The sequence below is a fragment of the Sander lucioperca genome, chromosome 7, assembly GCF_008315115.2.
Source record: "Sander lucioperca isolate FBNREF2018 chromosome 7, SLUC_FBN_1.2, whole genome shotgun sequence".
NCBI classification, from domain to species: domain Eukaryota; kingdom Metazoa; phylum Chordata; class Actinopteri; order Perciformes; family Percidae; genus Sander; species Sander lucioperca.
The window spans coordinates 31,067,180-31,095,038 of NC_050179.1; the positions used below are offsets into that span (position 1 = coordinate 31,067,180).

Genomic DNA, 27,859 nt, shown 5'->3' on the forward strand with positions numbered 1-27,859 from the left:
GTGGGCAAAAGTACAAAACAAAAGGTCTGGTAACACTGGAACAAATACACACTGGGAAATAACGCTGGAGAGTGTGACACACGAGGTACTACAACAATCTGGCAAAGGGTAAGTGAAACAAGGGGAGTATATATACATAGATATATATATACACTGGGACTGGGGAAGACAACTACACACAGGTGATACACATTAGGGCGGGGACAGGTAATCACACAGGCGGGAAGGCAGACAAAGACGGGAAGACAAGTGACCTGGAACGAAGACAAACAGTGTATTTCAAAATAAAACAGGAAGTCCATGAAAACAAACAAAACACAAATTAAGAGCGGGAGCTGGATGTGACACCCTGGCTAATCTGTCAGACAGAAACTGCTCTCAACACCCCTCCTTGGCTGCCGACCCTAGAGACAGATATATGTATGTATGTGTGTGTGTGTGTGTGTGTGTGTGTGTGTGTGTGTGTGTGTGTGTGTGTCTTGCATATGACAAATAACTGTGTGTTTAAGTGTTCAAGTCTCTTCTCCTTGTGTGGTACTGCCTGTCTGTGTATGTGTGTGGCCATCTCTTTGCCCTTCTGAACAGATTACAGCTGGGAACCGGCCTTATCTCTGGATCAAGGCCTGGAGTCTGCGATGATGTGACAAGTCTCACTCCAGCTAACTCACTGATGAAGAGATTGGGAAAAGAGAGGGAGAAACTATATTTCTTAAACATGAAAGAAGAGGAACGCTTGAAGCCTACATCAACAATATCAGAAGCTGCTGATAGCCAACATTTTGTGCCAATATTCAGTATTATTAATTTTCACCAGAAGAGTAAGGCACAGACAAATCTCTAAATTCAATTTCAAGACAATAATAACAATAACAACACTAGCACTGTGTCTCAAATTGCACACTTCTCTACTTACACTTGCTATTTTAAGTACATAGTGCGTTCACACTGACGAAGTATGGCCAAATGTAAGGCACTACGAGTACTCGGATGCTGCACTTCAAGCGGTCAAAATGTTAAGTGGACACTACTCGCACTCAACGGCTGCCATCTTTGCTACGGTGCAGAAGCTACGGGACCACCAACGTATTTTCGAACTTGTGAATATTGTAAGTTGCAACGGTTACTATTGAAGTGGCGAAACCCATGGTTGCCTTTCAATCGGAAGGTCGGTGGTTCAATCCCTGCAGTCCCATGTCGAACTGTCCTTGGGCAAGGCATTGAACCCCGAATTGCTCCCGATGCTGCGCCATCAGTGTGTCAATGTGTGTGAATGTTTATCTGATGAGCTGGTGGCACCCCTGTATGGCTGCCTCGGCCACCGATGTATTAATGTGCGTGAATGGTGAATGGTTCCTGTACTATGTAATGTAAAAGCGCTTTGAGTAGTTGTTGCAAACTTTGCTGTCCCTAAATCTGAACCACTATTGGGAGGAAATCCAACATTTTAGCTCACTTAACATTAATATAGCAGCAACGTTTCTGTGTAAAAGGGCCATGTAAAAGGTCCGCCAGTGAAAAGAAGATGAGCCCGACGTTACCTTCGTAGAGCGGATCGCCATGGCGCATACACACCACTCATGTTCTGCTCGTCATGCCCAGTGTAGACAGACACATACATGCAAACGGTCTGCATATATTACACGTTCAATGTAGCCTGCTCAGTGACCTAATTTAGGATTCTAGTGGCCTAAGGGTAAAAGCTCTTCCTGACTCTCTCAGTGCCGGCCTGTTGTATCCAGTACCTTCTTCCCGACCTTAATAGGGAGAAAAGGCTTATTAAGTTATTTATTTGGTGGCTGGGATCTTTAATGATTCTCCTAGCCTTTTTCTTGCAACACCACTTATTGTTCAGCCAAACTAACCACTCTTTGCAGGGCCTTGTGGTCCTGTTCGGTGCTGGTTCCATATCAGACAGTAATGTTTCCCGTCGGGACACTCTTGATGTGTATTTAACGTATTTAAAGGGGGTACCCGGAATTTCCTTAAGCATCGGAGGTAAACAGTACCACGGATATCCAGCTAAGCGTATGGGGCTCTGGATACGTCACCCCGTGTATTGTTGTGATTGGTTGTAGTGTTATCCAATTGCGTGCAGTGAGATTTTCAAATGCATGCTTGGTGCCATTTTCATTATTCATTGCCTGACCCTTAATCTTTCAGATTTGGGCCTGGATTATCAGGCTAGGTAAACAGTCTCATTAGCCTACTTTACATACAGTAGGTGGTAGTCTCGCAGTGGCAGACCTATATTCACAGGGCTGCAGAGTAAGGTCGGGCTAGTCCACTAAACATTTCTGGATAGGAGAGAAATCTGTTCTGGTTTATTGGCATTTCTTTAAACCGATCAAAATCGTCTTGGGCGGCGCTACGCTCCAGACGCAGCAACGGCGCCTCTGCTAAATAGCCTCAGGAAGGAACTTGTTTTGGTGGAACATGTGTACGTTCAAAAGTAGTTTTAGTCGTGCAACAGAAAACACAGATTGGACAGAAAGTCTAGCTAGCTGTCTTTAGACAGCTAGCTAGACTAGATTTAGCATGCTGTCATGTTAGCATAGTATAATTCTGAAATGGAAAAAGGCATCACAGACATTTAACATGTTAGCAGATTAGCATTGCAGCATTAACCCTCTGGGGTCTAATGGTGTGTATAATGTATTTCATGATTTTTTAAATAACTGTTAAACAAGTATTAAGTTAAAGTTGTGACTGACTAACAGTCAGCATTTGTTTGTACACTTACTCCTAATACACTTTCAAGTCTTGGGCAAATGGAGATCAGTCATTACGAATGTCTGTGCAAAATTAAACAAAATGGTTATATTTCCCTCTGGTTGAAAAGGGTTTGACTGACTGACACTCAAAGGGCCTAATTCCTATAAATAACATGTGTAAGCCTACTACCGATCATTTCTATAATAAATGTAATGAATCTAATAACCTATGCCAAATAAAAAGTGCATGACCGGCTACTAAAACAACCTGCCCTAGACTGCTGTGCTAAACTAAGCATAGTGGAGCCTGACAAAGAGTCCAGCAGGGACAGGGAGACCGAAACTCAGTGCACAGGAGTGCAAAAATGCTCTGCACTTAGTAATAAAATGTCAGAGTGGAGAAAAGTGAGACAGGGAGGGAGAGCAGAGCATGCATAAAGGCCTCCTCTCCCATCAACCTCTGCTGTAACGGCAATCAAACTTTCTGGAGGTGAATAGAGAGAGGACAGCTTTGCAGGAAATCAAGAGTGACCAGCTTCTGTTAACGTCACGAAATTGGGCGCCCCGCTCCAACAGACCGAGAGGGAATTGTTGTGATGGGAGAGAAATTTCAGCTCCCTTGAATGTAGTGTGTGGGCCGGCAAGGCTCTAGGATGTGTAAAAGGTGGACAGAAGGTTTGACCTATTGGAGATGTACTGTGTGTTTAATTTATCATTCCACAGAGATTTCTTGAGTCAATATATTAGAACTTACCCTTTATACTGTAATGGAAGCTCAGATTTGGAAGTTTCTGTCAGGATGTCTTCAGACCATTTAAGATTAAACTGCACCTATGACTTTCATTTCATCATTCAAACAGCACTTTGAAAGTTAACATTTTTCTTTTAGAAATTGGGGTTTCACTCACGTCATAACCAGGGTCTCGTCTCCTGGCTCACTTAAGAGTCCATCGACGAACACAGAGGTGCTGGTAAAGTTGTGAACAGTCCAAGTCCGTCCTTCATCAATACTAAATCTGTGAAGAAACAGATAGTGTTCACAATCACCACATTAATAAGTCTCAATGAGCCATCGTTGTTTTTAAAACAGCCTTGCACTAGAGTTAGTAATGACTACATAACAAACACCACCCTCCTAGGATTTGACCATCTTTCAAACCCTGGCCCTTGTCAATTAAAACAAGGGCTGTGATGAAAACAGCATTAACGCAATACCGGCGGTGACCTGACACTACCGCGGCAATGAGGTCGTCACTGCATTTTTTATTTAGTAGCTGGATTAAACACGGTTACAATGCTGACAGCTAACTCTAAATGGTGTAAAGTTTGACTGTGTTTTACTGTAGAGGATTCAACACCGGTATGTAACAATCTGCAGCTGCTGTTGTTGGAAAAACACAGACGGTGCATTCAATGAAACTGGTAACCTACAGGCTCGTGGAGCATTTTAAGTTATTGTTAAATGTCCTTTTCCCATCTGGTGGTTGTTTTTGTCGTTCAACAGCAATTTACTAGTGAAATAAGTTACTGTTATACATTATTATTAAATCATTTAATTTTGACCATATGGCCTTAGCAATAAACAAGCCATTCTTTAATGTCGCCGACTGTTGTTTAGTACCCTTCTTTTTTTTTCTTTTTTTTTTTAATTTCCTTAAAAAGTATTGGTTCAGGCACCGTTAATAATTATGTATGCAATTAATTTCAATTAATTAATCACAGAGTATGTAATTAATTAGATTACATTTTTTAATCGATTGAGAGCCCTAAATATAAAATAATAAAATAGTATGAAATCAATTACAAAAATAAAAGTAGATTGATATAACACAATGTGAATTTATTTAATCCTACGAAAGGACAATATATAATTTAAGACCTTTGTAAAGGAAATGTAATACTTTGTGAATGAAATTTCAGACTTTTAAGGCCTTATTTTTAGAATATTGAATTTAAGACTTTTTTAAGACTTTCAACACCCCACAGGTGTAAGACTTCACACAATCACCTCAAGGGACCAAAACAGTTAGTCACAAATTCCGGCATACTTCTAAAACTACTTTTTACAACTTGTTTATTTACCAGTTATTTAACATTTACAATCATGAAATACATTGTACTTAAATATTATTCTAGCTGAACTACAATATCAGAGCATGCCAAAATCCTCTGTGTCTGAAAACACCCTTAGACCCCAGAGGGTTACCTAAAAGGTCATCCTCTATAGGGATTAGTTCTATACTGACACTAGAACGATCAGCTGAGCATGTCAGTGGTACAGCAGGCACTTTTTGTGGACGGAAATTAATTAACTTACATTGCAGCTTGTTTTGCCGCTGCCGACTGCAGCAGTCTTAATACTGGACCAATGTCAAAGTCACTTAGACATAAAAACATAGGAACATAGGGTCCAGGTTGGAAAAAAAAAGTTGCCTTTCAACTCGTCAGAATCACAGATGCCACTAAAGCAACTGTCAACAACAGAATCTTATTTCACTGGTTGCACAGATAAATGGTCATTATACAAAGTTGCTGGTCTGCAGTAATATGTAGACCTAGCTTACAAAAAGTAGCAAGCTAGTGAAAAGGAAAATGTTTATGTGCTGCTGGGCAACAGTCTAGTCCTAGTCCAGTTGTGGGACTACTTGTGTTGGCGGAGACAAATTACTATTTAAAAAACAAACCAATCATAATCTGTTTCGCTTTTTACTGTTAACTAATACATGGTGCTTGTAGAACTGTTGTATAAAAGCAAAAAGGCCTTGTGCCTATGACTAAAGCAAAGCAGTGTTGATATTCAGTACAACAGTACTCCCTCTCGTGTGATATTGCTTAAATAATATGATCTCATCCTGTTAAAGGATGTGTTACGGTAGGATAGGATTAAGGATTGCTATTCATATGTTGACATAATGTAACAGTAATCTTACTTGAGTATCTTGAGTGGAATAGAGGTGTCCTTGATGGCAACAATGACCCCACCGTGGTCCAGGTACAGGATGTGATGCTCCTCCTCGAAAACCTTAAAGTAGAAAGTTAGGTAAAATGACAAGAAAATCCTATTACTAAATGTAATAATATATTTTCATAAGTCAGTCCAAATTATGTTAACATTTTAGAAGTTTTCTTAATTTGGTACAAGTCATACTTTGGTGTACAGTATGGAGTAAAAGAAAACTGGACAGATCTAAAATTTGACTTTTTATCTCAAATTGTGTAAGTTTCATGAGTGCAGAGGGAAAGTGTAGAGAAGGCTAGGAACCGCAAAGAGGGAGTGAAGAGGGAAAAAGACGAAGAGAATGTACCTGTCTCCATGTCTTCCCGCAGTCTGAAGTTATGTACATCTCTTCTTTATACTCTACTAGTTTGGAGCCAAGATTACCTGAGGGAGAGATGAAGAATTTTAAAAGCAGGCAGGGAGTCTCATATGAGACATGCAACAACAAGAATTAAAACAGTCAGGGAAGAACATAGAAGTGGAGAGAACCGATGTGAGGAGACTAGCCAGTAAATAACCAAACAAAGACAAAGTCAAATGCAGTACAGTAGGTTTGAGGATATCCCTCTTAGACCAATTTTAGGGGCTTTACTTTTTGATTATTCTTTAAGCAATTTACTGAATGGAAAGAATGGTGGTAGCGGGGGAAAGGAAATAAAGGGTGGGACGTAACCACCCTCTTTGAGCTTTATTTTGACTCTTCAGAAACCTATGGGTGACGTCATGAGTGAGGTCACGGCTACCACGTCTATTTTTTTTATACAGTCTATGCTCTAAACACAACGCTACACACATCCACACACAGAGACAGACCTGCAGGGGCACCGGTGCAACCAACCGTGATGGGAGTAACGCGTTCCAAAAGTAACGCAATTACAGTAATGTATTCCTTTTTCCCGTAACGCAGTAATATAACGCATTACTAATTAAATTTCGGTAATATTATACTCATTACAATCTCAGTAATGTGAGTTATACGATGGTTGAGAAGACTGCAGAGACGGAAACATTTGCGACATGAACATTATTTTCAGGAGTTGTTTATGCTGCGTTTAAGCGAGCTGTCCTGTGACTGATCCCGTGGTCAGAGCCAGAACCAGAGACGGTAGGCTAGGGACATCTGTGACCCGTCACTGTTCACGTGGTCAGAGCCAGGATCAGAGACGGTAGGCTAGGGACATCTGTGTCCTGTCAGTGCCAACAGCAATGTTTTTTTTATTTTATTTAACCTTTATTTAACCAGGTAGGCCGTTGAGAACAGGTTCTCATTTGCAACGGCGACCTGGCTAAGAAAAGCGTAAGCGTGCAAGACAACATAGAGTTTCACATTCAATACACTACAGGAGTACAAAATACAATATGCTACATAAAGACTACATTAAGTGCAGATTAAGTAGGCATTACAAAGCTAGCACAAATGTGTGGTGTAAGTAAGCCGAAGGATATGCGAAAGTGATATGGTGATAACACAGTATACATTAATAGACAGTCTGTATCACCGCTTAAAGGGTCAAAATACAGATATTGCAAATTGTGGACCAGTTAGTGATTTAGAACAGTTATAATGTGCATCTGAGCAAAAATGCAGTGGGGCATGACAGAGATAATGGAGGAGATTAGGGTGTGCAAAAACAGGGTGTGCAAAAAACAGTGCATGAATGATGGAGATGGAGAGTAGTTAGCACTTACAGTGATCGGATAGGAGCACAGACAGACGTGCTTTAAAGGCAGTTAGTGGGATTAGGATTTTGAGTTTCAGGGTTTTTTGTAATTCATTCTAGTCATTTGCAGCTGAGAACTGGAAGGAGTGGCGGCCAAAGGAGGTGTGGGCTTTAGGTGATATAACTGCTCAAGCGAAGGCTGCGGGTGGGTAAAGCTATTGTGACCAGTGAGCTTAGGTACAGCGGGGCTTTGCCTAGCAAGGACTTGTAAATGAGTTGGTACCAGTGGGTTAGGCGTCGAGTGTGTAATGAGGGCCAGCCAACTAATGTATAGAGGTTGCAGTGGTGGGTGTTAGAAGAGGCTCTGGTTACAAAACATATGGCATTGCTGTAGAGAACATCCAGCTTTTTCAGGAGGGAATTTGAGGCAGTTCTGTAAATGACACCACAGAAGTCGAGAATTGGTAAAATTGTCATTTTCACCAAGGTGAGTTTGGTATCATGAGTGAAGGAGGCCCTGCTGCGGAATAGGGAGCCGAGCCTGGACTTAACTTTAGACTGAAGGTGGTCTATGTGTTGCTGGAAGGAGAGGGAACTGTCTAACCAGACGCCTAAGTATTTGTACACCGCCACTTTTTCTAATTCCAACCCATCGAGCGTGGTAATGCTAATTGGATGGGTAGGGCTGGGTAGCGATCTATTGAAAAGCATGAACTTGGTTTTTCCAGAGTTTAGGAGTAATTGGACGTTTCTGAATTTCTGAGGAGTGCTGAATGGCATTGAAGCTCTCCTGGAGGTTTGATAGCACAATATTTGTGCCCGAGCAACTGACAGATAACAACATGTCGGGAATTAATGTTTAGTCTTGCTACATGTAATATCATTACATTTTCAGCGCTGGAAAGTAACTATATCGTAAGCTACTTCGATTCAATTGTAAGGTGCTTTTAATTGATTATTTTAATTTTCTCCTACTTATTAGGCTACTTCTACTCCACCACAATTCAGAGTCAAGTAGGCCTATTGTACGTTTTACTTAACTATTTATTTTATAGCTTTAGTTACTTTGCAGATTCAGATTAATAATACAATATAATATGAATAAATGATGATGTATATAGTGGATGAAGATGAGACTTTGTTGATCCCGTGGTGAAATTCACAAGCTACCTGCCAAGTCATACTTCTGCTTTTATTTTGGTGAAAGTAACGCAAAAGTAGTGTTAAGCATTACAATTCAGAGACAGTAATATTGTAATATAACTAATTACTCTCAAATGACAGTCACTAGTAATCTATAATGTATTACATTTTGGAAGTAACTTGCCCAACACTGTCGACCAATGAGAATGTTTAGTCACACTTGACCGATGTTTTGTGGCACTCTGGAGCCCTGCTCTACAGAAATCAGGTCATAGGTGAAAAGACCAAAGAGGTTGTTGACATGTCAACAACAAGCTAAAGGAGAAAAGGAAAGAGTTACCGAGCAAGAGGCCGCCAGAAAAGAGTTGATCTCAGACTGGATTTTATTTGTTGGCGGCAGCTTTGCGAAATAAAAGGCTGCAAGACAGACACAGATCTGGCCATCTTGCTGCTGGATAAGTGCTATTACCTGGCTTGCCGTGTCTTGTGTTGTTGCACTTGCTTGATGTGGCTGGCTGTGTTAGCAAAGCCGACTCGCTAGTTTTTGATGAGTTTAACGCGATCATAACAAATGCACAAAGTCAGTATTAAAGCCCTTCCAGACGGTTCTTGTTAGGTATTTTGGCTGCTGTCAGATCCGTAGTTGAGATACACCTGATGGATTGTGTGTAACTTTAACTTCCATTGTTGGTGTTAGCCATGCTGCTGTTGGACTTATAAACGGTTAATATTCGGTCGTAGTTTGGGTTATCATTGTTATATCTAGTAACATGAAAGAGTGAGGAATATGACAGTTCTCTCGATAAGACTAAAGTTATATGCATACATATAACTAGGTGAAGTTAGTTACCCCCGGAGTAAGTTCAGTCTAAAAAAAAAAAAAGACTGACAGCCCTATATATATATATATATATATATATATAGATTTACATTTACAGAAAAGCTGCGGGTGCTGCAGCACCCTCAGCACCTCCACTTCCCACGCCAAAGTATATTATTCTTTCTGAGCTTTCTTCCAATTTTTCCCTGTTAAAAGGTTTGTTTCGTGGAGTTTTTCCTTATCTGAAGATTGTAAAGCCCCTGGAGAAAACATTTGTGATGCTGGGCTATATGAATAAAACAGACCTGACTTTAAAAACATGTATACGTTATTTTTGCTGAGGAGACTCACCAGCACCCATGATGAGACCTGGAGCAGAGTCTTTGGTGTGGACAGTCCCGGACACGTAGGGGTTGTCTGCCCAGCGGAGGTGGAGATGGAGGTGACAGTGCGGCTGCAGAACGCAAACATGTAGAGACATTTTCATTTGTGGATAAAAGTATCATACGCCACTGTTCCACCTTCTAATAGATTGTTCTACAGTGGATTTGTAACAATGGCATTTAATACAAGAAAATAATATCATATAATAAAATATAGTAATATAAGTAAATATGTTTTGTCTGAAGTATGTTTGCAGCAACACAATTACATTCTTTAAAGTCCAATTAATGAAAATCAACTCCCCATGTCCCTTCTATAGACATTTCATTAAGACCCTTTGTGCCAATGGAACCTAATTAATTGACATTAATTAATATTTACTTTATCATAGAATGCCTGCACTCTTTGTTTATTATCAGCAAACGTTTAATATTTTGAACAAAGAATAAATTGGGGGCACCAGTTCAATACAGAACAGCTGATAACCATGCCTTTTAATCCCAAAAATTGAAAGTCTTTGCTACGAAGAAATTTATTCATATACTGCCAAAATTTGCCTCTCAATATATATGTCAGTCTCTCCATGGATATACTGTACATTGAGCCATATTCTTGATCCAAGCACCATTTTCTTCCAGATGGGAGCTATAGTCCTTTTTGCCTGTAGTATAGTAAAACCAATACATTTATATTCTTGGGTTTCAGATTCAGATTTGTTGGATTCAGGTACAGCAAAATCATCTTAGCATCAAGTGGAATGTTTATAGACAAGATGAACATAATGTTATTGATCATTTCCCTCCAGAATGTTTTCATTTTGAAATGACGGATTCATTTACCAAAGAATATAAACTACTAAATCAGAAAAAGCATAACTAAATCAAACAAAGGAATGAATGGAAACTAACACAGAATTAACACGTTAATGGCAAACAACGAATAAAGCAAACTATAATGCAGAATCAGACAAACGACAGCAGCGTATACGTCTACGGAAGATTACCACCTGAAGGCCCTAGTTGCTATAGCTTCCTTACAACCCAGAGCATCAAACAGTTTACAGGCAATCTGATCTACTCGGAGGTGGATGGATGGATGGCTGAAGGAAGACTCAGCTGGTTATTCCCTCAGTGCGGCTGTTTCTGTCCCTCTCTGCAGCAGCAGGTGAGCTTCCAGCGTGGCAGATGATGACTGTGTGTTGTGTCCAGGGCTTGATAGTCCCTCCTAGGGCTGCACGATATTTTGTTTCATCGTCTACATCGTGTTGTGCGCATGCGCGATAGTCACATCGCAAGATGTTGCAATGTAGACACTAAAACTTTTTTGCTGCTTGTTAGAAAAGGAAACTTTCACCGTTCTCCTTTTACATGATAATTACCGGCGACGCTTCCCCTTTAAGACAGGTGGTCATGTGGGCAGCGTGTGTATGTGACAACGGGGTTTGTTGTTATGGGAAGTGAGGCTCTCCGTGTGTAGAAAAGTACCGTAAGCTACAGCTGCCGCTGACACAGTGATGCACATGCTTTTCCATGGGTAGGGAAGCTACAGTAGTCTGTGTTTTATGTGCTAAAGCAAATACAGTTAGCCTAAAGATACAAAGCATCTGTCCCAACTAACGTTATGGTTCGGAGCCGCGACGCTGGAAACGTAACACCAATCTACAACAGCAGTCTGTGTCTGATAAAACGTAATGCAGAGCTAATGTAGTACTTTTCAACACTGGATTAAATACAGATTGTAGGCATTAATCTCCACTGCACTTCATTCAGACATTATGATAATTTTGTGCATACAAAAAGTCATTACTCTTAGCTAGACTGTTATAATCAAAGCTGACAGTGTTTTCCTAAAACAGTTACACATTAGATAGTACATTTAGTATCTGGCTTTGTCTAGCTCCCCTCTCCTCACTGAGAGCGAAATCCTGGAAATGTACTTCCCTACTGGTATTAATATTCTACTCCTGTCCAGACAATTAATGGCAGCAATAAAATAAATGCAGGCTTACATCCTCCACCCTATTCAACTCAACACAACACTTTCAATTGTTGAAATTTTGGCAACTACACATATTTGCTTTCTTGCCAAGAGTTAAAATAGAAAGTTGATACTACTCTCATATCTGTCCGTTAATAATGAGGCTTCAGCCAGCAGCCTGTTAGCTCAGCTTAGCAAAAAGAAACAGCTAACCTGGTTCTAGCCAAAGGTAACCAAATCCTATTTCCAGCACCTCTAAAGCTAAGTAATTAACATGTTACATCATGCTCGTGAAATATGGCAAGTTGAGTTTGAGTTTTACAGGGGTGTATGTGTTATGTATGCTCAGAAAGCAAAAAAGGGTATTTCCTAAAATGTCGAACCAAGTTATGTTTAATCAAACAGAAATTGTACTCATGGTGACTTTAAATAAGTTTATTTTAAAGTTTTAATTTCTGCTTGCCTGGCAGAACTATTGTCTAAATTCATTCCATATCCCCGGTAGATAGAATAGATTAAAAAAAAGAAAAGTAACTTTTTGTGTGGTGAACTTACCGCTTTGCAGCTGATTGGCTTGCCATTCATGTCAGTGGTAGGTGGGGCCAAGGGTTCCCAGTTTTGGCCTTTGTTATATGTGATGAGAGTTGTCACTTTGCCATCGATCTTCTGATTGGCCAGGAAGACTCCTCTGATTCCACGCACCTGGTAAACAAAGTAGATTTACAACAGCTGGGGTTAGCTTATGCTGCGCTCCTTGTGTGTGTGCGTGTGCACAATTCAGCACTAAGCCAAACTCCATTCAAATGAATATGGGAGTCAGGATATAACGTCCAAGCTCCGCGTGATTTAAGTTATTTGGCGTCAACATCATATACAGTAGGAATAGGAGTGAAACTGTAGAATACAAACAAAAATATACAATAAGCATGATGCATAATCAAAGTATGCACTATAGTACAAACTCCACATAACTACTAGGCATCTGTTGTATAGTGATTAAAGTGTACAGTATACATGGCATGCGGTTAAGCTAATAACTTGCTAAAATACATGTGGTTTAGTTTAGAATTTACTACCTTAAAGAAATTAGGCTTTATAAAATATTCATCACAAAAATATCCAGATATTGTTCTATGGTCTGTGCTAAACTAGTACTTACAGACGATGCAGTAGATGAGATCCACTCAGCAAAAAACAAACAATGTAAACCAACTCCTAAATTTAAAATAGAAACTTAAAACGCAAGGCAAATTCTGAGTGACTGAAACTTTAAAAGGCACTTCTCAAAATTTCAAAATATCTTTTTCTTTGAATAAGCCCAGAATTAAGGGCATGCAGACGACTTAGGAAACCAGTTTACCTCTCCACTACTCTTGCTATATTTTTCACATTGTTTGGCTGTATTAATCAATGACCCACTGATTGTTGATTAAAAAACACGTAAACACGTAAGAACCCAAGAAAAAGCTCTGGTGGTGCCTCATTTCTGGAGTTTTCTTCAAACCAGTCCTTGTCCAGCCCCCGAGGTGAGTCTCAGCTGACCTTACAGCACGGCCAACACCACTGATACAGAGACACACAAACATTTTCAGGTAAGAGAAGTCCTAGACTACCGATGGGGCCTTTCAAGGCGGAGTACTCTTTTGACAGAGACAGGTGTTGTTAGAGGATCGCAAAGTCCTCCAGCAACAAGGCCAGGGGATGTCAAATCAGGAGAAGGCCCGTATATGGCTGTCACCTGTCACTTTATAACTCCAAAATATGCAAAAAACCAAAGCATGTGAGGTGAGCCATCTGGGATTGAACATTGCAGGACACCACCATCAACGTCACAGATAACATCAACGGATTAACTAAATCTGTGGTAGATTTAATTTGTAAAACAACAGAATCAACTACCTAACTAACTAACTCCTTCACCCCAACTCACCTCAAGTACGTCGATGAGGACATTCTCCTCTGGCTGCTTGGTGCTGCGCACATTTTCCAGGACGATGGAGTAGTAGACACCCTGAGGGTCGGACTGGTACAGGTTATATGTGTCTGACTGGTACCACTCCTGGAGCGCGAGGAAGACCTGGTTATCATCTGTACTCACTATCTGAACATCCTGGGGACAAAGATGAAGGGAGGAGAGAGAAGGACAAGTGGGGGTCAAAAGGGACAGTCAGTATTTTCTAAATCAGTGGTTCACAAGTGGACACAGTGTGAGGGCTAAAACAGGAAAAAGTGATTTAACACTGAAGAAGGAGAAAACAAGAAAAACAACTGAATGGTAAAGCAGAGAAGTAAATAAAAGTGATGACAGTAAGGAAGAAGTAGTTGGAAAAGGGAAATGAAAGAGGAAAAAGAGAGGACTTAATAGATAAAGCAGTAAAAGCAGCAAAGTAGTGTAATTACTACAGTTATAGAAACAAACTGGAGGAAATAGCCATAGAAAAACTGGTTTTGGTAGCTTAGAAAACTTGTTAGGTGTTCTTGTCAAAGCTTACACACCTCCGATGCAAATAGCTTCATTATTGATAAACTACTGTAACAACTTAGCACTTTCTCTGTGTCAGTGATTACATTAACATAAAGTTTGAAGATAAAGCCATCAGAGCGCAGGGGAAAGTGCCTAAGAAGGTGTGTCTCTCGTCATTGACAATGTAATTTTGCTCAGAAAAAACACTAAAGCTCAATTACCCACTAATTTACAGTTGTTGTACAGAGTCATAACAGTATCGAAAGCTGTGCACTGATCTTCATAATGTACTGTTTCTGAGTCACCCAGATCCCCCTGAGATTTTGGTCCGGCTCTGTCACATCATTTTTTAACTGTTTGATGTTTGGCTTTACAGGCCAACCGTTGTAGAACTACATAGCCCAGTGAAGAAGAAAGCATTTTCTTTCTTGTAAAAGGATACACAGGGAACATGTGTAGCACAGTATGTAATGTAAACACTTACAGTAACTATTAGGATGTGGGGGTGAAAAGTACGATGTCAAAGTAATCGTTTCTGGTGAGGTGGCCACAACCACACAATTGAAGGTTTAAAGCTTCACACACTTACTCACATTATTACCACATTTTCAGTTACTGCGTTTATAGTTACTTAAAGGTCCAGTGTGTAACGTGTTTACTTGTTCATTATCAAAATCTGTGTTGCCCATTCACAAAGTTGTCCTTTTTCATGAATATTTACCACCACCATCAATTCCAAGTATTCCTTTTGGTTTGAAATTTTACATTTGGATTCACATGAACTGGGGTAGATGCTCCATATTCATGCTCCATCTTGAAATACGTTAGCCGGTAAGGGACATACAGGACATACTGCTCCGCCTTTCACGTTTTCGCTGTCACATGATAAACTCACAGGTGCTGCTAATGAAGCTCAGCGTAAGTTCTTACAGGAAGACTTCATATTCCTTTTTCATCACTCCTAATTGATCAGCTGTTTCATGGCATGTCACTTGTCAGTAGTCAATCAGATTCACCTTTGTCGTTAATTAAACCAATCAGAGTCGGCCATTTGTCACAAGCCTATCACAGCATGACATCCTGTTTTAAATCTGCTCTCTCCTCTGCGATTGTCAGTTGTCGTTTCAGGAATAGAGTGTGTCCCGCCTCCTCCCCTTCAACCACCGGTAGTCTCGCCCACGTCTTCGGGTATCGTCAGCGCTTGGCTCTCAATTGGTTCCTGTGCACTTTCATCACCACCACCAGTGTCTGGACTCCATCGGGGGATATGTTTGGGTTCACTACCCTTTATGACATATGGTTTCGATGGAGTCCAATCTCCAGAGATTTTACATTTCCCATTTCATGTTTGTCTATACAATAAATATGTTCATATTTGCAATGAAGTCTCTCCTGATTGAAATGCTGCTAATGGGTATCGTAGCTTCCCGGCCCCGGCAAGTTCGAAGAAGGAAACATGGAGGACCACACGTATTCAAAATCCAAATTTCTTCTTCTTCTTCTTCTTCATCTTTGCCCAGAAAAAGAAAAAGGATATTGAAAAGAGCAAGAGACCGGCTTTTTGAAGTGTGAAGGCTACCGTAGCTGTAATACATACTTTGAACTGCGTGGTGCGAGAGAGTTGATTGCGATATATGATCTCAACACTAGACGGGAGAAATTCCTACACATTGGACCTTTAAAAATATATAAAACAATAGTTTGGTTTAGAATTTCTTTATTAGCACCTAGGTTTTAGATGAAGCACACACATTTAGTTTAGGTTACCTGTTTCCAGAAACCGTTTTCAAAACCACATACTATATTAGCAGTATGTACTGATTTGGCTAAAATGTAGCATGTAGTATTCAGAATATAAACAAAAACAAAATCTGGAGTATGCCAAAAAATACCAGGATGGCGTACTGATTTGGAAAAAATCTCCAGTATGCATCAGAGCAGTCTACCTTGGTTACTGTATCCGTATCCAACAATGCAAAGCACTGGAACGTTTACAACTAATGGGGCATGCCGTGGTGGCTAACAACTGGAAGCATTTTACAATTTGCTATGCCATCTGCTATTTCATCACTAAATTCACATCTGAGAATCTTTTAGGCGAGAAATCAACTGTGTAGATGGAAAATGGGCAATTTTACGAAAAAAGATGCCAAATCGTAAATTTTCTCCAGCGTTTTCAGAGTTGAGAAGCTCCACAAACTGACATGACAGGTCGTTAGCTGGCCACGCTGGCCATTCACGCTTCATGCCACATGCAAAAACTTAATACTTGCTTGACATAAGAAGGGGTTTTAAGAAAGTTACTTACTTATGTAATGAAAGCTTGCATACATTCATTCCAGTTTTTTTTTAAAAAGATTAAACTACCACCTTGTCCTTGCAACATGACTGAGACTTGGTTCAGAATGGTATCTTGCTCATTTCAATAAAAAAAACCACCAGACTTCCCCTGGCAGTCAGCTATGACATAATAGCCTCTTAAGTGTGCTCACCCTCTCTCAGCAGCATTGAGCTCATTTCCTTTCACACTCTAATATATCCCATTAATCATGAAAATCCTCATTATGCCCCTTGGACCTTATTCACACTGAAATCTGTACTGTAGATACACTTTACTTGAAGGTATCTACAGTACTGTGCAAAAGTCTTAGGCAGGTGTGGAAAAAATGCTGTAAACTAAGAATGCTTTCAAAAATATAAATGATTGTTTATTTTTATCAATTTACAAAATGCAAAGTGAGCGACCAAAAAAACATCTAAATCACATCAATATTTGGTGTTACTACCCTTTGCCTTCAAACCAGCATCAGTTCTTATAGGTACACTACAAAAAGTCAGGGAACGTTGATGATCGTAGACGCAGTGGTCAGCCAAGGAAACTTAGAGCAGCAGATGAAAAACACATCAAGCTTATTTCCCTTCAAAATGGGAAGATGTCCAGCAGGGCCATCAGCTCAGAACTGGCAGAAACCAGTGGGACCCAGGTACACCCATCTACTGTCTGGAGAAGATGTCCAGCAGGGCCATCAGCTCAGAACTGGTAGAAACCAGTGGGACCCAGGTACACCCATCTACTGTCCAGAGAAGTCTCGCCAGAAGTGGTCTTCATGGAAGAGTTGGAGTCAAAAAGCCATACCTCCGACATAGAAACAAAGCCAAGCAACTCAACTATGCACGAAAACATAGGAACTGGGTCGCAGAAAAATGGCAGCAGGTGGTCTGGACTGATGAGTCAAAATTTAAAATATTTGGCTGTAGCAGAAGGCAGGTTATTCGCCAAAGGGCTGTAGAGCGGTAGAATAATGAGTGTCTGCAGGCAACAGTGAAGCATGGTGGAGGTTCCTTGCAAGTTTGGGGTTGCATTACTGCAAATGGAGTTGGAGGTTTGGTCAGGATTAATGGTGTCCTCAATGCTGAGAAATACAGGCAGATACTTATCCATCATGCAATACCATCAGGGAGGCGTATGATTGGCCCCAAATTTATTCTGCAGCAGGACAACAACCCCAAACATACAGCCAAGGTCATTAAGAACTATCTTCAGCGTAAAGAAGAACAAGAAGTCCTGGAAGTGAGTCTGTCTGGGAGAACATGAAGAGACAGAAGGATTTGAGGAAGCCTACATCCACAGAAGATCTGTGGTTAGTTCTCCAAGATGTTTGGGACAACCTACCAGCCGAGTTCCTTCAACAACTTAGTGCAAGTGTACCTAGAAGTGTCATTTGGTTTTTGTCATGACAAGTTAGGGTTAGGGTTAGGGTTCATGTGTCATGGCTGTGTCATGTGTTCATGACAGTGTCATGTCACTCTTATGTTCAAGTAAAGTGTTACCGAAGTCTTTAATATAGTAGGCACATATATTTTACCTTTCAGATAGACTTCACTGGCTTCTGGCTTCTTTCAGCTTTCCTTAACATACCCTTGAGCCTATTATCTATTTATTATAAGCATGTTTCTGAAGTGCCTTCTTGTTAAACCTGGAAAATCAGTGGTCAGTGGTTACAAACAGAATTTGATGATGATCTGATATAGTGCTGTGAAAAAGTGAACAAAGAAATCTTTTGTATCAGTTGTTTTTTTGGAGTTTAGAACACACTGGTTCTGCACTGGTGATTGCTACTACCTGGACATCCTGTCAGGTCAGTCTAAGACTGAAAGCCATACAAGTTTTCACCTTTTATCTCCACCAAGGAATTTTTGTAATAACAGAAATAACAATAGTGAAACACAATACAGAAAAAAAAAAAAACTAATGACAATATTAGATAAAATGCAACCATATGTCTCATATGAGGCATTTAAATTGACTTCCATACCAAACACTGAACAAATCACTAGGGTTGGTCGTCATTTGGATTTTAACAATTCTGTTTCCAATTGCGATTCTTCCTTTTGATTCCAGGTTCTTATCGATTCTCGATTCCGGTTCTTTGAGTAGTGAAGTTGAAACGGGTCACATGCTTATTTCACAAATAAGAGGAAAGTTTTATTTTGATTCAATATGGGTTTGCAGTTTTACCAGGCTTTTTCAATGTAAAGTAAAGCCAGACTTTAGAGCTTACTGTGCTCCATGGCTGCAACACAACTAGCGCCTGGCCGCTACGGAAACCAAAACTTGCGCATATGAAATTTGGAATCGATGATCGGATTTGAAACCAAATCCACCAAACGATTCCAATAAAGAAACTGCTGATGATTGGAGAGTTGGCATGTGCTCTATGCTATGAAGGATGCAGGGGAATACATAACCGTTCAGTTGTGGATTTATCGTTTTGGGATTAGTGTGCACTTTCTGACTTTCTGGCTTAATAACAAAACTTTTGGAAGGCGCAACAATCACACAAAAGCCCTCTTTGGAAAGGTGTTAGCTTCTTAATGCTAACCAATCAGAACATTACCTAACATGATTTATGGATTAGTAATTATGGATTTATTGTACAAAGACACTAGTTCCAGGGTAGATTAAAAAGCTTCTGGAAGGCCAACAATCATACAGAAGACCTTGTTAAAACAGCGCATCTATCTGCTTCAAAACCCCAAAAAGGAAGTCTCTAAACTGCTGCCGTCTGCTGCAGAGGATTACCGTGTGAAATAAGGCAGTAGCATGTTTTAACAAGTTGACACGTGACAACCTGTGATGACCCAAATTAAGACACTGTCGGTATATGACGTGCATTATATGGCATCAGTGTGTGTTGCCTTTGTTGATTACATACTTCCTGACACTATTCTTATCACAGTGGAGTGCCTTTCTCTTTCAAGAACTCCCACATGAGACAAGACATTCTATCTGGCTCACTGGAGCTGACTGTACATTGTGTTTGTATAGTGTTACTTGGTAAAATAGCGTTAAAGCTGTGTGTGTGTGTGTGTGTGTTTAACTATATTCGTGGGGTCCAAAAACCGGGAGTCCAGTATACTTGTGGGGTCCCGACAGCTTTGTGGGGCCAAAATGCTGGACCCCACAAGGTTAAAGGGCTGTTTGAGGGTTAAGACTTGGTTTTAGGATTAAGGTTAGAATTAGATTATGGTTAGGGTGAGGGTAAGGGTTAAGGTTAGGCATTTAGTTGTGATGGTTAAGGTTAGCATAAGGGCTAGGGAATGCATTATGTCAATAATGGGTCCCCACAAAGATAGTGCCACAAACCTGTATGTATGTGTGTGTGTGTGTGTGTGTGTGTGTGTGTGTGTGTGGTTAATAACTTGGGTCAGGTCTCGCAGGACAGAGACAAACTGCTTTCTCTGATGGCCTCTGCATTTTTCATATTACAGCCTTTCAATTATTCACAGTGGAACAACATAGTGCTGGAAACAGTCCCTCTTTAACTGATTCACACACACTTTCACCTCCTCTCTTCCATTCGTCTCTCACTCCATCCATCTTTCCCTTCTCAATTTCTCTCCCCTGTCCCCTCTCTCCTCCCCCCCTTTCCCCCCTGTGTCGCTCAACCTAAAAGCTTTGCAACGTGTGACCTATCTGCTCACCCAAGTAAGAGGACACATGTAGAAAGAGAGGGTGACAAGAGACAGAGAGCAAACACACAGACACACACATGTTCGTATACAAACTGATTTATCCGCCGCCTATTATCCGCCGCCTACCTGCCACACCTAATTAAATTGATCATTAGTGTCTATACCTGTTGGAAGGAGAGAAATTGTATGTGTGTGTGTGTGTGTGTGTGTGTGTGTGTGTGTGTGTGTGTGTGTGTGTGTGTGCCCACTTGGATTGTACAGAATGAACGTAGTCTGCTCTCTGTTTGAACAAAATTAAACTTGTCCCCTGATTAATGGTATGGAGCGACGCTCACACCTGCATGGATGTATATATTAAAGTCATAAAAGACATCAGTGTCAGCAGTTATGTGACACGTTTGATAGTAAAGAATTACATAGTGTTTGATCATTTTTATCTTTTGTCTATGTTTCCTGCTCTGTATCTGTAGAAGAGAATTGCCAAAGAGCCTTTAGATGATTAAAACCTCTTTAAGACTTTTCTGTTAACCAGAAACAGCTCTGAAGATGCTAGTGCTAAACCCACCAGACTCCATTTAAAAAAGCAATACTTTTAGCGTGTATAGAGCAAACATATTTTCACATGTAAATCGGTAAACTATGTGTTTATTTCAGAGTTGTGATGGTTAGAAAGATGACCCAAAATGGCTTTTCATAGTTTTATTTTGTTTCTGTCGAATATGAATAAAGTGTATTTTACGATGCTAAAATTACTGTTTATTTACATGGAGTCTGGAGGCTTTAGCAAACGCAATTTCGCGGATGTTTTTATGTTTAAAAAAAAAGGATCTTACTCTTTAAAGGACGAATCCGGCGCAAAATGAACCTAGGGGTTAATAACACGTGTACCGAGTCGACCGTTCTCTGGGATTTGTTTTCATGCTAGGCTAACTGAATGTGACCAGTTTTACCGCAAACCGCTATTAACTTATAACGCTAGTCGTCGCGGCATGGGTAAAGTAAAAAGAAATCTCTATTTCTACACCACTAACAAGGCTCAAAATAGCACCACACTTCAACAGTAGCATAATGAGGGTCCCTACATGTAAACCAGAGCATTGAGAACTTTGTAAGTGTACAGACAGTTTATTAAAAAGATAGTTTAGAAATACCATACCGTTCATCTATACATGCCGGCGCCATCTTGGGAAAACAGTCATGAGCAGTCGAACGACGACTTGAGCTTGAGCTATGTTACTGGTTACTGATTGCATGGTGTTCGTCAGTCGACTGGTCGTGACTGTTTTCCCAAGATGGGACCCGCATGTATCCTTGATATAAGCGCATGCAGCCAAGTTATTTCTCAATAAAAATGGTCATGAGTATTTTCGTAATATTTGTATACCAGAGAAATGTTTGAATATTGACAACATTAAAGAGTTACAGCCATATGTGGACAATGCTCTTGGCAATTTCTTTAAAAAATAATTGCAGTATTATTATGGGAAAATACCTTTGAAGTAAATGTTCAATTCTTGTTTCTTTAAAATGACCAGAAACAGAAGTCCACACTTGGTTGGTGTAGCCCAATTAGCCCGATGTTAGCTAGTCTTTCTTCTAACTACTACTCAAAGCACTTGAACACTATTCACACACACATTTACACATCCGGGGTTCAGGTTCAGTGTCTTGCCTTAGGAAACTTTGAAATGGGCCAGGGAACGAAGGCTGTTCTAATAAAGGAAAAAGCCCCCAAAAAATATCTTTTAAAAAATTCTTGAGGATCACTGATTATTGGAGATTAAGTAGTCAAGCAATTGAGGCATACAATCTCTCTGTGGTGGGCTGGAACTGGAGTAATTGTATACATTTTCTGGAGAGGAAAAGAGAGAGTGTGTGTGTGTGTGTGTGTGTGTGTGTGTGTGTGTGTGTGTGTGCTGGTGGAAAACACTCCACACAGTCGTCAACTGCAGTGATCGTCTTAAAGGTTTTTTTCTTAGTTTAAGGCTGACATCTCCCCGGGCTTTACATTCAATCAGCGCAGTTCAATAGCACTCAGGCTAGTGTCACGCTAAAATGGCCCCCTGTGCTGCCTGCGCTGACAGCAAAGGTTCCTTGTCTTGTATTGAACTAGAGTTCATTTTTCGTCTTGCCTATGTCAGTGAGACGGGATGCGACTGGATTGATGCTTAGTGGTGAATATTTTATGGGAGCTATCATGTATCAGGCCAGTACCAGGATTAATTTGGGTACAGGCACTGTACTAACATCTGACACCTACAAAGAAGTGGAACATAATATGTGTAGGCTTAAGTGAAGGAAAGGGCATTTCACCCTCAAGTGCATGTATTGACCTGTTGGATATATTTACAATGACATTGTGAGTGCCACAAATGAAGCATAGCGTAAGTTCTGGCAGGTCACGGAGTCAAGCTCGGCTGTTATCTCAGCTCATAGCTGACAGTTCCTAAGGCAGCACATCAGCTGATGGCTCAGCTGATTCCCTCTTTTGATTGGATTTCCAAATAGCACGCTCTATTTAACTGCTTTTCCCAGCCTCCCTTGCTGCAGCTCTGCGGCTCTTCTGCCCCCAGAAGAAACGCCGGCTCCGCTGCTCCCGCAAGAGGGGCTGGGGTTCAGCTCCAGTGGCTGGCTCCGCGGGCTCGGGGGACGGCCCCGTCCTGTCCGCCTTGTCTGGCATCCAGTCACTGCTTGCAGTCACTGGCATGAATTCCAGGATCAAAATCCAGCGTGAAATCAGCCGCCCCGCTTCATCTACCTCCACCGCAAGACCTGCGCCAGTGTCACTAATGGATGACGTCATTCCAGCGACAGGATCGCTGAGAAGTGCAGTTCCAAAGCGCAAGTAGACTTGCAAATCGTTCTTGTTAACGTTTCTGAACAACACTTGAACGCAGCTTTTTTCACAGGAGAGAAAGAAAAGAGATGAGCGTGACTTAGCAACTGATTTGTTGTTACAGGAAACATTCAGCTGTTACGCAGATTCCCGGACAGTTAGGTGCTTGTGTTTCGTTTTTTACCCTCATAGTGTTTTGAATTTCTCGTGGCAGCAATAAAGGCAGTGATGTTCCCTGTTTACTGTACGAGATTCTCCCGCCGCCTCATAATATAGCTCAACACGCACCGTAATTCTAGCAGGGGGCTCCTGCCAAAGCCCCCAGGAACAGCGCCATGTCTTGAAGCAACCATGGGCTTAGTGTAACGTGGATGTTAAGTTATTGGCGTCTCTGTTCACAAACTGCCGGGGCTACAGCTAGCACGACATAATGATTACATCTCCTTGGTTCTCTTAATACATCCATCGTTTATTTAGATAAGCATTAAACGATGAAAACAATAAACACAATGTTTGACGTTAATGAATAATTTAGACAATGTACGACGAGTTCTCTGTATGTACTTGTTTCCGCAAGAGAAGCTCATGACAAGCGGTGTTGCTACGACAACTCAAACAAACTATCACTAGTGCGCATGTCCATCTTTTTGTTATGGGCCAGTGAGTCAACGCAGAAGATCTGGGTATTTTAGAGCTCCATGACTACATCATGCGCTTTTAAGCAACTCTCATTGGAATGAATGCCATATCCACTTCTCTTAATGCAACATGGTTCCTGCTACTGCTGCTCTCCCTGCTTAAGAAGTTTTCCAGAGCTTTCCAGAAGTTGTGCTCTTCCTGCCTCATGCTTTCAACGTATACATGTGGAAGTGCGGTGTTGCTGCTGCTCTCCCTGTTAAGGCTTTCCATGTAGGCTTGTGGATGGGCAGGGAGGTTTTGCCCAGTATGGGGGTTTGGGGGGATCCTACACTGCTGCTCTCCCCACTTAAGGCTTTCCATGTATGCACATGGAAGGCCAGGGAGTTGTGCTCCCATTGCCTCATGCTTTCCACGTATGCACGTGGAAGTGTGGGGAGGCCCCAGAACAGAGCATTCCCGCCAAATACAAGTGGTCCTGACTGAAATGGAGCATACCGTAAGTTCTGGCAGGTCACGGAGTCAAGCTCGGCTATTATCTCAGCTCATAGCTGACAGTTCCTAAGGCAGCACACCAGCTGATGGCTCAGCTGATTCCCTCTTTTGATTGGATTTCCAAATAGTGCACTCTATTTAAACTGCTTTTCCCACTCTACCTTTCTGCATCTCTGCTAGCGCTTGCAAACCCACCTCCACCCCAGCTCCTCCTTTTAAATTCATGTTGTCTGATTTAATCAATGTTGTGTCTCTGTCATTGATGCTGCTCTGTTCTATCACCCTAGGGGGATCCTGCCCTGCTGCTCTCCCCGCTTAAGCTCTGTAAATGTGTTCTGTAAATCTGAAGTTTTGTCAATGTGAAGTTCTGTAAATATGAAGCTCTGTAAATCTGAAGTTTTGTCAATGTGGAGTTTTGTCAATGTGAAGTTCTGTAAATGTGAAGTTTTGTCAATGTGAAGCTCTGTAAATATGGAGTATCTGTAAATGTGAAGTTTTGACAATGTGAAGTTCTGTAAATGTGAAGCACTGTAAATGTGAAGTTCTGTAAATGTGAAGTTCGGTAAATGTGAAGCTTTGTCAATGTGAAGTTCTGTAAATGTGAAGCTCTGTAAATGTGAAGATCTGCAAATGTAAAGTTATGTGAATGTGAAGTTTTGTCAATGTGAAGTTCTGTAAATGTGAAGCTCTGTAAATGTGAAGATCTGTAAATGTAAAGTTATGTAAATGTGAAGATCTGTAAATGTGAAGTTATGTAAATGTGAAGTTTTGTCAATGTGAAGTTCTGTAAATGTAAAGTTTTGTCAATGTGAAGCTCTGTAAATGTGAAGCTCAGTAAATGTGAAGTTCTGTAAATGTAGAGTTTTGTCAATGTGAAGCTCTGTAAACGTGAATTTCTGTAAATGTGAAGTTTTGTCAATGTGTAGCTCTGTAAATGTGAAGTTCTGTAAATGTGAAGTTTTGTCAATGTGAAGCTCTGTAAATGTGAACTTCTGTAAATGTGAACTTCTGTAAATGTGTAGTTTTGTCAATGTGTAGTTCTGTAAATGTGAAGCTCTGTAAATGTGAAGCTCTGTAAATGTAAAGTTATGTAAATGTGAAGTTTTGTCAATGTGCAGTTCTGTAAATGTGAAGTTCTGTAAATATGCAGCTCTGTAAATGTAAAGTTATGTAAATGTGAAGTTTTGTCAATGTGAAGTTCTGTAAATGTGAAGTTCTGTAACTGTGAAGTTTTGTCAATGTGAAATTCTGTAAATGTGAAGCTCTGTAAATGTAAAGTTATGTAAATGTGAAGTTTTGTCAATTTGAAGTTCTGTAAATGTAAAGTTATGTAAATGTGAAGTTTTGTCAATGTAAAGTTATGTAAATGTGAAGTTGTGTCAATGTGAAGTTCTGTAAATATGAAGCTCTGTAAATGTGACCTTCTGTAAATGTTAACTTCTGTAAATGTGCAGTTTTGTCAATGTGAAGATCTGTAAATGTGCAGTTCTGTAAATGTCCAGACATGCAACAAGGCAACAAAATATGTATTTCTACATGTTCAGTGTTTGAGTGTACTGTCTTTAGAGCTTGAAAGCCTCTGAAACAAACCATTGTGAAACATTGAAACATATGTTACTCAGGATTGTGAAAAACAATTTTAAAAAAGTCTAAAAAACCACAACATGGTTAATCTGTGTGAACGTACATGAATGGGGGGTTAGCTATATGACTTGTTACAAAAAGTTTATTGTGTCAGCGTCACAGAAGAAGAGAAAGAATAATTTAGTGTTGTGCTTTACCTTTGGCAAGGCGTACTTGGGAAACTTCATCTGGACAAACTCATTGCGCCGATAGGACACAAAGTGCTTGGTGCGATTCCCTGTGGTGACCTGGAAAAATACAAATAAACCACAGTCTCAACACAGCAATCTTTTACTCGCAACAATGTGCCCACTACCCAAAAGTTAAAATCCACACTTTTCATTCTAGTTTGAGCTTGTTTGTTATCCCCACTTATTATGATGATTATTAATACTTTGCTCTTAATTTTTCAAACAAACGCCATCACACTTTCATTGCAAATTGGCTAAATGTAAGAGTGTGAAAAGAGAACTCATTTATACATTAAGAACAAAATAAAGGAGCATGCGTGCATGTTCTATTAACCACATTTATAAAGACTTTTTAGGACCATGTTTACGTCAGTTTACATTAAACACAGGACCAGTTTGTAAATTGAAAGTGAAATTAAAATTGAGTGTCACTGAGCCCCAGGAAACCTGTGCACCCAGAAACTGCAAGACCAAATTCAAGGCTTTTATTTTGGAAAATGCAATTTAGAGTACGACATATAAATAATGTTTCTAGAAGAAAGAGAGAAAAAAAACAAGTTTAGTCAACATCCAATGTGCAGCCGGTGCACATACCTTGGTATTCACTACACAAACAGGTACCTGTGGGTAAAAGGCTGAGTCATGCTTTCCCCCTCCTGAGAGAGCTGATTAGAAAGCTCACAAGGTGCTCGTGACTGACAGTGACTTAAACAGGAGTTGAACATATCATATACCAAGTGACGGGCTCGAACGCCTGCACACACTTGAACATTTTTGGAAATGAACTGCCTGTCTCCATTTGGCTTTTTTGTAAGGTGAGCAGCGCTAAAACTTTTCGAGGTGCTGCTTTTAAAATCTCATGGAAAACTTTGTATTTAGAGCTTCTATATTGGGCTTTGTGGGATGAGCTTTTTTTTGGATATCTGAGCGTCTATCATCTGAGCTGTGATTACAACCGTCGTTTCTGACTGAAAGAAGCAGACTAGCGCTGGATTTGTGAAATGCTGAACAGTAATAAAAAAGTGATGAAACAATGAAAGCGATTTTTTTTTTAAATTAGAGTCCCTTTAGAAAGTGCTATCAACTGTGTTTTCTAAAGGAAGAGCGTGTGTGTGTGTGTGTGTGTGTGTGTGTGTATATATGTGTGTGTGTGTGTGTGTGTGTGTGTGTGAGTGCCAAGGCTAACACTGCACTAGGATACATTAGGATAGGATAACATTCAGATAATGTTTTAAATGTCCATTGTGAGTCTGACAGTGTTATAAGAGTGCAATGTTAAATCAGCAGAGTACTCCTTAAAAAGAGAACTGATACTTTCTGATAGATAAAGGTTGTGTTTTTCCTACAAAGAAGACCAGTTAAAAGGACTAATCAATAATATTTTAATACTGACTATAACTCAGGCATGCAAACTCCTCAACTTTCAGTGAAATTCACCATTTTGAAACCAAAATGGGTCACCTGTGTGATTTGTGCAGATTGCTTCCTACGCTACCCCGAATAAACACCAACAAAGAAACCCTGATGCCAATCCGAGACCTTATTATACATCCATGTCCGAGACTCACTGACAACATCGTTTCTGGTAAGTAAGTAACGTTAAAACTAACGACACAGTATCCACTGCAGTTATCAACTAGTCAAGACACACTTTTATCATTATCAATGTACGACAGCTAACGGATAGCGTTACTGAAGAAGTTCTCATTGATAATTAACAGCATCATTTACTAATGTTAGCTAAGTTAGTGTAAGTTACGTGTTAGCTAACGACATTAGCTGACAGTCTCCTCTCCAGCTTGTCATGACAACCAATGTATAACCTTTGTAATATTATATGTAGTTAAATTACGTTAGCTTACATTAAAGTGAAGCTATGCCGATATAACAAAATTGAATTGGTCATCGAACTATAACAACCTCATTCCCATTCTGTAGCCTACT

The 27,859-nt window shown here is 40.3% G+C and overlaps 1 protein-coding gene across 3 annotated transcripts in view; it reads right to left on the bottom strand.

The window, feature by feature from the left end:
- The window catches only part of LOC116065940 (sortilin-related VPS10 domain containing receptor 2), a 96,284-nt gene that overhangs the window by 39,529 nt on the left and 28,896 nt on the right, over positions 1–27,859 (bottom strand). For all 3 annotated transcript variants that reach the window (XR_004897794.1, XM_036002852.1, XM_036002851.1), the window contains exons 5-11: positions 25,883–25,972; positions 13,625–13,804; positions 12,250–12,396; positions 9,685–9,787; positions 6,017–6,093; positions 5,642–5,733; positions 3,620–3,727 (exon numbers count right to left, since the gene is read on the bottom strand). Coding sequence is in view for 2 of the 3 variants with exons in the window: in XM_036002852.1 (XP_035858745.1) it covers positions 3,620–3,727; positions 5,642–5,733; positions 6,017–6,093; positions 9,685–9,787; positions 12,250–12,396; positions 13,625–13,804; positions 25,883–25,972 (797 nt within the window). In the remaining variant the exon portion in view is untranslated. The remainder of the gene's footprint in view (positions 1–3,619; positions 3,728–5,641; positions 5,734–6,016; positions 6,094–9,684; positions 9,788–12,249; positions 12,397–13,624; positions 13,805–25,882; positions 25,973–27,859) is intronic.